The sequence below is a fragment of the Trachymyrmex septentrionalis genome, unplaced genomic scaffold (genome assembly GCF_001594115.1).
Source record: "Trachymyrmex septentrionalis isolate Tsep2-gDNA-1 unplaced genomic scaffold, Tsep1.0 scaffold13, whole genome shotgun sequence".
Lineage (NCBI taxonomy): Eukaryota > Metazoa > Arthropoda > Insecta > Hymenoptera > Formicidae > Trachymyrmex > Trachymyrmex septentrionalis.
In genome coordinates this window covers 4292157-4307425 of record NW_017304438.1, presented here as the reverse complement: position 1 = coordinate 4307425, position 15269 = coordinate 4292157, and the positions used below count along the sequence as shown (strand labels likewise).

The following is a 15269-nucleotide window of genomic DNA, read 5'->3' as shown; positions in this document are numbered from 1 at the left end:
AGAGAGAGAGAGAGAGAGAGAGAGAGAGAGGGATTATTTGAAAAACATCGCACTTAGAACTTATCTTTTTTGTCATATCTAACCCGTTCTAGTAAAGAAAAGAATACTGTATAAGCCACTGATCGGGGTCCCTCAAAACCGGATTTTCCGCTCGAGCTTAAGTCTAAGCTTAAGGGATTTTCGATTCGCTCGTATATGTATACCATGCTATTGTTTGAGACACGTGGGCTGGTATGCGTTAAGCCTTTACTTTTAAAATGGCGGAGAATTGATGTCCTCACACAAATCGATAATCGAACTTAGTACAACTTCTCGTAACACATGGTGGTCTTTCGGGAACAATAAATTCTACGAGAGGATATGAAAAACAATGTAGTAAAAGCTTTTATGCTTTTAGTTTAGAAAAAAACAACGCGAAAAGTAAATGTATTATAAAAATCTGAATCACAATCCAAAAATCGAACAAAAATATAACATGTAAAAATATGATTAAAAAATATAGCTATTTTATACTATAGTATTATAGTTTACAAATATAATTAAGGATACGCGTAAGCGATTGCTAAAGATATAATAATTAGCATAAGATGTTTATTCCACTTCATAGTAAGTAGCCAAATTGTCTCTTGCTTAACGCAAAGGGATTACAGAAAATAGATTATTCGATTAAACTGTAACTGTGACATTTTATTAAGTGATCTCAATTACAACGCGCGATAAACAGGAACTTCTAAACGTTTCCGCGTACATTTCCGCATTTAATGAATAACTCTCGTCACATAATTATCAACAGTAAAGGCTCAGTTATGGAATAATTGACAATAGCATACCGCACAAACTGCCATCAAAAATACGAAACGTGCTTTACATATATATAATTTGATACATTAAATTATAATTTTATATAATTTAATGTATATAATATATATATGTATATAATTAAGTTTTATATATATATATATGTAAACAATAAAAAATTATATGTATATTAAAATTAAATTATATTATTATAAACATATATTTTAATATTTGATATTCATACTTTAATAACCAATTCTGAAAAAGGCTAACGCTTGTAGTTATTCATGTAATTTAACATATTACGTATCTGTACAGTAATTATCTTACAATCTACCATAGATTAATGTCATATAAATGTGAAATGCTATTTAATAGCTGTCCCGCTTTATGATCATAAATGCGATTAAATCGATCATGTCAGCAAATTTTAATTCTATTACATATTATTGGATGTGTTAATTTTATCACAAGTGGATCAATCTAATCTAAAACCATAATGCATTATGATGACGAAACAAATCGGAATATTCACGCTTCATCGAATTTCATTGAATCCCAGAGTCGACTTATCTCGGAACTGTTATTTTAAGAGTTTTAAGCTTAATGTTTTTCCAATGGAACAAAAATATTTTATCTTAAGTCACTTACGTGTGTAAACGCTAAACACTTACAAAAATATCGTTAATAATGCAAATTTTGTCGTAAAATGTCATAAATGCATAACGTAAAATATAGCTCATATGTATTTGAAAAAATATCTCAGAATTTATATTGAAAAAAGATTCATTAATTATATACAGCATATAAATCTTTATTCGTTTTTTTTCTTGAGTTTCTATCATGGGTTCCCAATTTTATCTCACCGCCGCATAGAAATATATATGTATAAAGCTTTTACGTCGCCGCCTTTCACAGAGCGTGCAAGCCAATTTATCCCAGAATAGACCATAATGTCACCCCTTTGTGTGGCAATTTTACTATTAATTTCCATTATGACACCAATAAACTCTTTTTGCAAAGGTATGTGGAGCCACTTAATTTCTGACGGCACTTCTATCAGACACCCACGTGTGACGGCTACTGCTTAATATAACGCAATAATAGACTCTTATGTACCTTTACAAAAGTTCAATGATTAAAGACAAGGGGCAAAAGTCTACGGCGACACTATCAAAGGGCGCTTCATTATCCTTTTTATGAAAAAAAAGGTTACATTAAAAGTCAGCAGCGCAGTACGCAAGTGATAAAGTTACTTTAAAGTTACATCTTTGACCATACGTGAAATAATCAATAATAAAAAAAGCATTAAATCTTTAATCAAACATCTACATATTAATAAACAAATAATCAATATTATAAAAAATAAATAATCAATATTATTAAAAATTCTGTATATAAAATCAATAGATTAATGGATTTAATTATATTTGGAATAATATAGAAAATAGATTCAGGGTGATTTCGTGATGACAGCTTTGTCAGAAACTGAATTTCTCGCTCAAGTGCATATCACAAGAAAGATTTACCTCCATCACATTTCAAATTAGAACTTTCATGTTACCCTTCTAACTTGCAGAATCCCAGAAGGCTTTCTGAATGTTAATCCCAATAATCCTCAGAACTATTACAATAACAATTCGTACGTCAAGTGCTATTGTATGCTTACGTATGTTTATACAGGACTTCCACAACAAACTAGATAAACGTATAATTTGGTCTATTGTAAGCATTGTAAGCATTTTTGTTATTTTTCCCGCAGAATAATTTTTTAAAATAAAAACTCACAGCTATACTTATCATCTCGAAAGTAATGAGATAAAATTGTAAAACTGACTTCAGAAAATTATATTATAATTTATCACAATTATCGTCCAACAGTGACATAGTTTGGAAATACTGATCTATACAAATAATTTCAGTGAAATTTAACAAATTCTTGTTAAAATTATTTACTGTTATGATATATTGTTAATTTAATATAATGTTATAAGTTAGAGATTAAAGTAATAATTTTCAATTATATAAACTGCCTTCTAATAATTTTCAAAATGTTGAAAACTGTTATTAACATTAATACAAAAAATTATGAGACATATGAGGAGAAATTTTATAAACTTCAGCGATAATTTAATGTTAATTTGTATTATTTTTATTACATTACTTTTATAAATTCCAAAATCTAGTTAAAATGTATTTATAGATTTCCAAAATTTAATCATTTATGATAATTTCGTATTACATGTCATTATACAGCTATCACTTTCTGTCTTTATTTACTACCGTTATTTGACGTATCTGTTAGTACATCACGTTTCACGCATTTCAAAGCAACGCGGATATGTTGTAAAGGATTCTGCAGGAAACTGACATGGAATGCGGGATAGAAGCAATTCACAGGAAAAATAATATCTAGTATGAAATAAGATCATGTGTGTGTGTTTTTTTTTATAGAATGCTTACTGAGAGAAAAATTTTTGGTATTAATAACTTTGGTAATAATAACTACATACATTTAGTTCTATCAACAAATATATTGGCAACGTAAAATGATTATAATTATAAAAATACAAAGATAAAATTGTAGCTACTATTACCAGCATAAGCATGATGATAATTAATATAAATTATAGTGATTACAACTATTTTTATGATAATAATAATTATAATTATTTTTGGTTGACAACTATATATATTTGTTAATAGATCTATACATGTAGTTACTATTACTAATAATTATAACAGAAATAATTATAATTATAATATAATTAATTATAATTACAGTTATTGTATATGTAAATATAGTTACAAATATCAAAAATGTTTCTTTCAGTGTTATTATGAAATTCGATATATTAGATATACTTGTAATCTAATTAGATGTAGGCAGCGATTTAAAAGGATTAATTGTTAATTATATCAGAAATTCAGCAAAATCTATGTTTCGGTCATCTTATTTAAATGTACAATACATTAGATGCAACATGTACTTCTGAGCGTCATTTCCTTACCGATATTTATATGTGCATCGTTTGTTCTCAGCGCTAAATCTCCGCCTCGGTTAATTCTCGTTCGTCCGTCTCGGCCTACTCTGTCTCTCAAACCCGGCTCCATGCTAATGCAGGCTGCAATTTGTATAATTTCGAAATGGGTTAAGCACGCGTCGGAGCATCCGAGGTCGATAACTTTTTCTACCTCCACGATAGAACGTCGTTATCTGCACGTGCTCTTCCGCAACGATGCTCGTTCCAAAGCATAGTACTTACTTTACATTTTAATGTCTCTGGAGTCACGTCGACATCTCAAAGTGTTACTAATTTCATGGCCTTTAACTGTAAACTCGCCGATCACGCTTCCTACCCACATATGTCGAGTGAAACTTCTATGACAAACGCGCGTATTTTGATCGCTATTTTTACAGAAAGATTATAACGGTCGCAAACTTTGTAGTATATTTAATATCACATTTGTAATCATAATTGAATACGATAACTAAACGTCCAGATACAACCAATTCCAATTGAGTGATTTTGAATGGTAATGGCAATCATGAAGCACATAGCATTAACGCCGTTAATCGTGATTGCTGAAGCGTTAAGACGTTGCGATAATCGATGCTGTACATAGTGTAATATAGTTAACTGTACATAGTGTAATATAGTTAACTGTTTATCTCCCTTAGTGTATAGAAGAGAAAATAAATGATATCTCCCTAGAATATTATACAATTTCAGAAACAAAATTTCACTAACTAAATTTATTAACTAAATTCTGCACTCTTATTAAAAACATCAGCATCAATGTTACCCATCAATTACCTAAATTTGAAGTATCAATATAATTTTCATATCATATAATTTTCATCATTTTCCATTTTTTAAATTTTGACGAAGCTACAAGAAAGAAATATCTGCAAAATTTTTATTTTGATTGGCATTAAAATTGGCATTAAAATTGGCTTTAAAAAGTCTTTACTATATCAATTAAAGAAATATTTAATTAAGAAATTAAAACCTATTATTAACGCTATATTAGTAATTATACAGTTGTCGAATCGTTATTAACGAGCTCGAAAGACAAGCAAGTGTACACATAGTATTTTGTACTGTCGTACTTGCGAGATCTCCTCCGTCGTACAAGAAGTTTCAACCGACGGGAGCTATAAGTACCACCAAGTGCAATAATTATCATTGTTACAGTCCGTTTCTGTGCGCTCATAAAAACTTTATGCATACGTAGCAAAATTTAACTGCGAGTGCTACTAATTAGCGGCGTTAAATACAACGGATGCTTACAAACGCAAACAACGTTTCCATCGTAATACTTTAAGTTATCTTTCACAACGCTCGTTGAACATAAATATAAATATATCGTCGTACTTCTATGAAAATTTAAAAATATTTTAATAGAAAAATAAAATATTTTTTCTAACAAATTATATATATAACTCTTTAATATTTAATTACCACTTAAATTTAAGAGAAATTTGTATAAAAACGACACTCAAAATTTGCAATGCGGTAAAATATTATTATTAACAAGGTAGAGAACATTCTTTTTCTCTTATACATAAATTACTGTCTTCACCAAATTGTTAAATTTTTAAGATATACATCCAGCGATCAGATATATACCTAAGTCTGGACACATATATACAAAGTTTATTATTATTAATCTCAAATGTTTTATTATTACAACATTCTAATTTAATCATATGTAAAGATTATAAATAATTATTGTATAATTTATTATATTTTAAAAAAAACATTTGAGATTAATAATAATAATAAAGTAATAAAGTTTTATGTAAATGTTTGGACATAGATATATGTTTGGTCACACTCTCTCTCTTCTCTGGGACATTTACCTTATTTCAATTTTTACTAAAGCAACGTGTATTTAACTTTCATTACTTCATCTTTTTTCCTGGCTTAACGACAACTTCACGTACATATAATCAATCTTTACATAATATTCATAAATTTGCACTTCTCATGAATGCTGATGCAAAAAGTTTTGAATTGCATTGGCGAGATAATGACAAAATCTACACGCCGTAGATACATTGGATTAATCTGGCGCAAATTTCCGAATTGATTTTTCGATAAATCTTGTGACACATCTGAATATATAAAACCAAAATCACTTAAATTACACTAAAGCCATAGAAATTTCATCAGCAGTGATGGACATCCATATTTGGCGAATAAATCACTGTTCGTAGATATTCATGCAAAGCCCATAAATCGTAATCCTTCTGTATTTTGAATGTTCTGAATGTTCACGCGCCATATGTTCTCTCAATCTCGCGAGTGATAGCAATTGGTACAAAAAGCTATTAAAAATATATTTTTCTTACTTGGGTTTCGCGTTAAATTTATACAATTAATATTTTAATTAATAAAAGCATAAATAACAAATATTATTACAAAATCTCGAGACGCAATAACTAAACGTTATCTTATGATCAATCATTTACTCGCGCAATCAACTTTTTCAAGAGGCAAAGAATGGCTTATTTTTCTTTCATTTCACCATAATTACTTTTCCACATCATAAAAGGTTAGTAAAAGAGTCCATGATTGCGAAGAGTGTGTAATATCACTAATGTGAAGACTCTTTTTCTTTTCCTTTGCAATGCTTTTAAAACTCAATTCAGTATCTCGACAATGTTAATCGCAACCGCTTGCGAAAGTCCCGGGCGAAATGTTGGGGATGAATTTTGCGAAAAAGAGAAGCAACCCATTCTTTATGACCTCTGTATAAAGTGCAGAACGGCGAGATGGATTTTTCTCTTCGAAGAAACACTTCGAAGCGAAGAGTGAATGAAGAGTCATCCAGTAATGTCGAAGAAACAAACTTTTCACACGTACGAGAGACGTGAAAAGACATCGTAACGTGATTTCCTTTGACGGATTTCCATTATTCTTTACTTGACTCGAAATACAAATCATTTCTCTTAAATTTAAGCGGTAACTAAATATTGAAAAAGTTAATCTGTAAAAAACAATTTTATTTTTATATACTAAAATATTTTTAAATTTTTATAGAAGTACAACAATATATTTACTTGTGCCAATAAATATTCACAATACGCTTCAGAATGCGACCTTTTTTCGAAGCAAACCGTTGCGCCAATTTATTTCGTTCTGCGGTACCGGTTATCATCATATCAATTAACCACGTAATCTCTCTTTCGATGAAACTTTCAATAATATATTTTGAAGGTGCACGAGGTGCATAAATCGTGAATATGTAATAATAATACGAAATGATGCTATAATAACTCGTAATTATTGTTTCTCATCAAATATATATATATAAAATCTTCATATTTAGAGTATATGAAATAGGGCATTGCGTAAGCTCTCTAGCATCATGTATATCGAAAATCGCGCAATAAAACAATTTGCTTGCTGATTATGTTTTGTCGGGCGCAATCGATATTTTGAATCTCAATTACAAACTCAATTGCACACGAATTATCATGAATGTTTGTTTCAGGGAGCGAAGCGTGGTTGAAAACCGTGAAGCTTGCTGAGCTCGGAACAGAGATTTTACTGCCCTGCGTCCTGAAATCACCACAGTGTGACGGTCTGCACAGCATCAAGTGGTACCACGGATCCACGAGGATTTTCATTTTCAGTGAGGATGCCGGGGTTATACGCGGCAATAACGACATTGCTGCCAGGTAATTAAAGTATTATATTGAGACTTGAATGCATAATGCTAGTGGGTTCAGCTCGTGCCTTGACTTAATTAAGCTGCTTCTCTCTTGTATTTTTTTTTCTAGAAACTAAGCTAAATTTCATTATTCCTCAATATATTTAGTGGCGCTAATTGAATTCGTAATATTAACTTACTAAAACTCACGATAATAATCACTAATTTTACAATCACAAAAATAATTAAAGTCGTCTTTTTATATTTAAAGATGTTATATTAAACAATTTCTTCATTAAACAAATATACTTTATATTTCTATATTTTTACATATATTTTTTTAAAATTTTATAATTTTTTATTATATTAATATTTAAATAAGATGTAATATTTTATATAAATATCTATTCCTATTTTACAAACATTTCAAATTTCTTGTTTGAGCAAAAGAATAGTAATGAAAATATTAATAAGAAAATAATTTTCTTATTATTTCCATTAATATTTTTAGACTTTCTATCTTTTGTCTAAATGACATTAAAAATACAACAGAATATTACACTGAATTGCAAATAGGTAACCCAATTTCTTGAGTCATTTTCGGTTTTGATAATTTGCTGATTCGTAACTATCACGATTATGCTCATTCCGGGGTCACCACTCAGTAATTGCATTTTGTGGTTCGTCTACATTTATAGAGCATGTAGCTTCGAATACGTTAAATGCGTTAAATGCGCACATGTGAATATGCACACGTGAATATTTAGTGCATGAAACTTCCGATTGGTAATTATCAAAGTCTCTGATTGTTTTAATAATATCCAGCTTGCGCCATTATTCCTATAGTTGATTTAATACAGTTTACAATTTACGTATTGTTTGCATACAAAATCATTAACACGTACTGATACTCTTTAATTATATAAATATGAATATGGACAGTAATAATTAAATAATAAACAAATTAGTAAATGAATTAATTAATGAATTAATGAACATAAAATAAATCTTTTTAAGTATAGAATTTTTTATAGTATTCTATATAATAAATATATAATAATATATATTAATATATAATAATTTTTTATATTATTCTATGTATTTATGCTTTGTTATATTAAAAAAAAATGCTATACAATGTTATAAAAAGTGTAATTGATGGAAGTTATTTTATTAATAATAAAAATAGTTTAATGAATTATTTGGTTATAAAAAATTGGTACATTTAGTTTCAAATGAGATAATCTCATTACTTTCATTAAGTCAATTAGCTATGTCTTTTGATTTGATTCTCTGATGTAGTTATTTGCCCCGGTCGGTATTGCACGTTGCAATTAGACATACAAACTCGAATCTGAAGTATTCCTTAAAGATTTCATCCGATAACCGTGTTTCTCTCTATGTGTGTATCAAATTTACATTAATTAAAATAAACTCACCAATATCTGTAAATAATTAACACCTAAAAGCAACATGCTTCGAATACTGATTAATAATTTTTATACATTTATTTCTTTAATTTTTTAGGCTGATTAATTAATATTTTTGTTAAAAATAAAATAAAATAATTCTATTTCTTTTTTTAATTATATATAAAAATTTAATTAAAGTTATTTAATATATTTTATTTTGTAATGTAAAAAAAGATATCATTGCTAATTTATTTTCAAAATTTATATCTGAAAAAGACGCAGAAATTATAGGACATTTATACATTAAAATGATTGCTATACATATAATATCAAGTGAACCACAAATTAAATTAACATGATTGATATCACAAAGGAGAGGCACATCACAGATTAGCCGTTAAGTAATTCTTTTTTTGATTTCATTAACGCGCTTCAATAGTCACTTATCGTTTTTTTTCTTTACCTCACATATTTACTTATTTAGTGACATAGCAACGATATGAGATGGATACACGTGAATTCAATACTTTCTATAAAAATGAAAGCATTAGCAGTATAATATTTTATATTTTGCTATAAGCAGAGAGATATATATATATATGTCACTGTTGTCAGCTTCGTTGCTTAAACTGGAAAAAAAAATTTAACGAAAAAACGTTCCATTTACATTGTGCATTTTATATTTTATTTGTTTGATATAATGTTTGATATAACTCTCTCGCTGCATCTGTCGAAAAATAGCAAGATTCTATGATGATGTGATAATAAAAAATAAGTACAATTGATAAATCCATACATATATTCATATGTATAAAAGGCGATCCTTGGACATTTATTTGTACATTCTTTAATATAGTTTTTAAAATGCGGTATTTTTTTATTTGAAGAGTACACGTAAAATATAAAATATTTTATAAGAGTATTTACATAAAAATATTTTTATTTGCAGATTTATTTATTTATTTTGCTTTAGTTTAACACATAAATTTTTTATTACAATAATATCGGATCGAATTTTTATTCTGCATTATATTTGAACTGGTGTCGATGTACAGAATTTTCAATATAAAATTTATTTAAAATAATGTAATTTTATTTAAAAGCCCTATTTCTATTTGCCATTACGAGCTTTAGTATACACTTTGCGGCAGAGATCTTCTATAGAGATGATGTCCTTTGACAAACACTGAATTCCTGTTACAATATATTCCCAGGATCTCTGAGGGTTTTAGTGAAATATTACAGTCATAGTTCTCAAACGAGATGTTGAATCACAGTGAAGTGCGTTATATGTAATTGGATAATACTTGATTAAAATGTTATCCTCCACGATTAAGCAAATCTGTAAGCGTTGTTATATGTACGTTAAAGAAATTGTAATGTATAATTATAACATTTTCCGCGTTTACTTCGTTATATAAAACAAAACGTAATTCTCTATACATATAAGGTTTCTATCAATAAATATCAGCATTTAACTATTAGCGTCGATAAAACTTTAATTTATTACTATTAAACAGTATAAAATTAGATTATTACTATTAAACAATATAAAAAGCAGATATTATTTTAATAATAATCTTTATCTGCTTATTAAAGTAGAACATTTTTCATGAAATTTGTTTTCTCTAATATTTTTTCCATTATGGATTAAATCTTTTGTTATTCATCTAATAGATAAGCAGAACAATTCGATGATTATATTCGATGACTATATCGTGAATTATACATTTTTTTCATGAATTATGTACCATATATATGTTACGTTTACGTGAAAAACACGCCTATTTATATGTGAATATTATGCGCAAAATTTTCTATAATTGCAGTACGAAATACATTTTGTTAATCAAAATGTAGAACGTACCTTTCTGATATTTTATGATATAATCTAGTATTTTATAATGTATATTCGAATGAAAAATAAAATTAAATGTGAAAATGTTGCATGCTATTGAAGAAAATAATACATTTTTTTATATAAAAGTACAATATACTAATTCCATTATATAAAAATAAGACATGCAAAGAGACACTACGCTTTTATAATGCTAATGCAAAATATAATATAATATTTCTCCTATTTTTAGGATTTTATAATACGGCATACACATTATTATTCAGATTAGTTGGAATCCGGATTTAGAACTCAAAAATGTAAAACATGTGTGTGTGTGTTGCTATCGTACATATGTGTGCTACTTTACTACTTTTAGGACGTTATATAAAGAACAAGTTCTCTTGGCAATGTTATTAGCTATTAAAAAGAATGTTGCATTTATGACATTCTGAAAACGGTACATTCACACACACACACACACATTTAAAAATATAAAATAGTTTTGTTCTGCGAAATTATTTCCAGTAGAAAAATTATTTTATATTTTGGCATTTTAAAATATAAAACAAACGGCAACTGAAAAAACTAAAAAAATTTTATTGATACAAAAGATAATATACCGTATGGATGTGTGCTTATTGTAGTTTCTAGCATTAATCATCTAATTACACGAGGCTGCAAAAGATACTTAGTTTCATGCAGCATGATGTTGCTGATTAGCGGTGTGGCACATTGTCGTCCCAACAACGCGCTAATGACGCCGTAAACGGTTCGTCGATCAAACAACACGTCGAAATGTCGGTTTACCGCGATCACCCGCGTTTCATACCAACGCAGAATTTGCGGCTTGCAAAAACAATGATTCGTCGGATGTTATACGTTTAATTGGGAAAACCGAGAATAAAAGCAACACAGACGTTTTGGTTGAAAACTGTTTGTGCCAATATTTAATCTGGTTAATAAAAGCGGATTTGAGAACATTGTATGATTGTATGACCGTAGATATAGCATATAGACAATACATATACATATTACCGCTCAAAAGTTTCAGCATATTTTTAGTCTTATATTTTTGTTAATTCTATTTTTTATTAATAAGATAGGAAATTATAATAAATTCTCTTATTTTTAGTCACAAAAATATTTAATAAAGTTGCAAATTGTTGAAAAACAATTAGAAACGGAAATTATAAAATCGATCTAGAAATTAAATGTCTATAACGGTCAAAACTGGATCTTCAATGCTTAAATAATTCAATCTTGAATTACTATATATACTACATATATACTTGTATATATACTATATTTATAGTCCTTTAAGCTGCGCGCCAAATTGTTTTTCCAGATTACAAACGCAATTAAACTACTTTAGTAGTCGCGAATTAAATTGACAAGCAATTTAATTTGATGCTCAATCAGGCATCATATTATATTATAAAGATATTAATATGTTGAAAAACTGTTAATAAAATTATAAATAAATTTCTCATTCAAATAGATGAATTATTGGTTAAAAAAAATATCTATTTCAAATTTTGTGCTATAGATAATCGATAAATATTTGAATATTATAACGACTAACAATAAGAAAATGAGAACAATATATTTTCATAGAAATTAAGCGCCAGATTAAAATACATGTCTTTAATTAAAGCACTTGAAGATTATATCGATAGAATACCAAGAGCTTCTGTTATCATAATCCAAGAAAATTAAGCTTGAAAATATAAAAAATCTGAGAAAAAAATAAGTTCTTTTTTCTTCATTTTATGTAGTTTATAGTAAAAATATATAGTAATAAATTAAAAAGCAAATCATATTTATATTTTATTCTTTATATTTGTATAAGATTTCTATAAAGAGTATGATGAAACTTTTGAGCGATAGTATATATTGAATATTGATAGTATATATTGAATTTTTTAATCAAACATTTGTGAAAATATTATATTCGCCAATGTTAAATAAACTGCATAATTATATACTTATCATTACAATTTTGTAGAGAAAGAAAAAGAAACATGATTTGAATTCATTATTTCCCTTGTTTTTTTTGCAATGTGCATTTTTGAGCATTTTCTCATTCATTTATCTTTAGATAACAAGTAATCAATTTAATGGAGATGTAAATTGTATCGAGTTGTCGGTGTATTCAAGAGGGATGTGTCCCGATTTCTGTACTTATGTGTCGATGAATATACTCAATATCTATTGACAGAATATCGAGCGAGACCTATATAGATTGACTGCGTCTGCTTGCCATTTACGGATATAAATGGCGAGACCTTCGGTTAACGTCTTGTTGCTTCACAGTTTACCCATCGTACATTAATGGTCTGCGAAGGATGCATTTGCATCGTGATCAAATTGTAATTACAAGCTTTCAGGATTTTTGTGGTTACTGCGTTACATATAAAAACATGTGTATAACGCAGTAACTACAAATACATGTACAATTTATCCTTATTTATTATAAATTACTAATGCATATTCAAAGGATTATATAAAAAAATTGTTCGAGTCTGTTAAACACTTCTGAAATATGCACTTTTTAAATTCTTTGGAATCTCACTCTAAAAAGTAAAAATTCTGCCATTCTTACATTGAAAAAACATTTATCATATCTTAATAAATATTTTTTTTAATATTTGTAAATAAACATTTACTTACAGTAAATAAATATTTTAATGAAAAAAATGATAGTTAAATCAAATTAATAATTCTGTATCAAATAAATATATATTAATATTCAGTAAATGTTTACTTACAAATATTCAAAAAATATTTATTAAGATATGATAAATTCTTATAGTAAACTTGTTTTTAGTGTAAAAAAGAGTGGTAGAATTTTCAATCTTTAAGAATGACATATTTTACTCTTTAGAGTGAGATTCCGAAAAATTTAGAGAATATGCATGTCTATATCGAATGTATATAATATGTAAACATTATAAACAGAAAACGATTTGAATTGAACATATAATCGAATAGCAAGATACATGACGATAATACCACTACCTTATCGTCGTAAATGGATTGTACTACTCCGGTGAGATAACAAGCAGATTAATTTCATTGATTGTTCGATTCATTACCCGGTGTTAATCGCAATTTGAGATTGACATTACGTGAGGTCATTATACTTGCGTTGGCTTGAACCACATAATGGCATACCCTGTGATCGTCATTAATAAAATTCATGAACAATCAATGTATTTGATTAATAAAATCTACGCGTTATAATTGTGAATGGCATCAATTGTACAAAAATAAAGTTACCATAATGTGGCAAATTTTATATATCATATTCTAAAGAAAATACATTTGTCATTGTTGCCGCGTGAAATGCTTACCTACCTAAAAATGCATTAAATAAAGTGTTCCCTCATTGTTACCGTCGCATTATAATTTTAGTACTAACACTCATTTCTGGTACATTATATTAAGTTAAATATATCGAAATTTCGAACAACCAAAATTAATTTAGAAAGTTATTACCTTTTTAATTAATTTCACGCTTTCTGTAATTTTTTAACAGTGAATAAAAATATCTAGTTAAAAATTAACGAAAAGATTATATTAATCAGAATTCTGATTATCTTATCTCAACTAAAATTATAATAGATTCAATAAAAAAAAAAACTCTAATTTATTCATTCTTAACTAAAATTCCAATTAATGTGGATTCTTTTTCTAAATAATATGTGAATGATTTGCGTTATTGAAATGTTTTAGAGCGGAAATAGAATATTACTTTAAATTAAATAGTGTTTTTATATTATAATTTGAAATCAATTAAACAATATAAATGTTTTACGCTTTAAATGTTTCAGGGCGGACATAGAGTATTCGTCGAATTCATCGAGATCATATTTGAAGCTATCCGAAATTCAACTGAACAATGAGGGTCTGTACAAGTGCGAGGCTACGTATATGGCGGTCAACCGCGAATGCAACAACGTGCAGCACGTTCTTCTTAACGTCACAGGTGCGATACATTACATTATGCAGCATTACCGGAGTAAGATTAAATTTGTATATTAAACTGGATATGAGGGAGGGAGGGAGAGAGAGAGAGAGAGAGAGAGAGAGAGAGAGAGAGAGAGAGAGAAAGCGCAATATCAAAATTTTGTATTCTCAAAAATACGAATAGAAAATACGTCGAGTAATTTCGATGTCTTGTACGAAGTATATAAACATTTTTGGAATATTTTATAAAGAGGTACAGAGATTTATGGAAACTATTTTAAAACTTTTTGAGTAACTTCCTGCCATAAATTGCACGCCATATTTTTAGCCATATGATTTCTGTTTGTTATGCAACATCTCCAGTGTATTTACGTCAAAAATGTGGTCGCAAGTAGCCTACATTATTGAAAGGGCAATACGGGATACGAAGTTAGACGGTTCATCATTCATATCTGTCGCAAATCTGTGCACTTTCGTTATTTACGTGGCATATATCTGTTTTTATTGCGTTATTATCGAGAAAATTTAAAGTATTAATAATAATATTTCTTGAAATTAACCACAATGTATTTATATCTCTAGCATTT

The 15269-nt window shown here is 28.1% G+C and overlaps 1 protein-coding gene across 5 annotated transcripts in view; it reads left to right on the top strand.

The window, feature by feature from the left end:
* LOC108756882 (hemicentin-1) overlaps positions 1 to 15269 on the top strand; it is a 175052-nt gene that overhangs the window by 93839 nt on the left and 65944 nt on the right. For all 5 annotated transcript variants that reach the window (XM_018501028.1, XM_018501027.1, XM_018501025.1 and 2 more), the window contains exons 2-3: positions 7303 to 7489; positions 14547 to 14701. In XM_018501028.1, coding sequence (XP_018356530.1) covers positions 7303 to 7489; positions 14547 to 14701 — 342 coding nt within the window. The remainder of the gene's footprint in view (positions 1 to 7302; positions 7490 to 14546; positions 14702 to 15269) is intronic.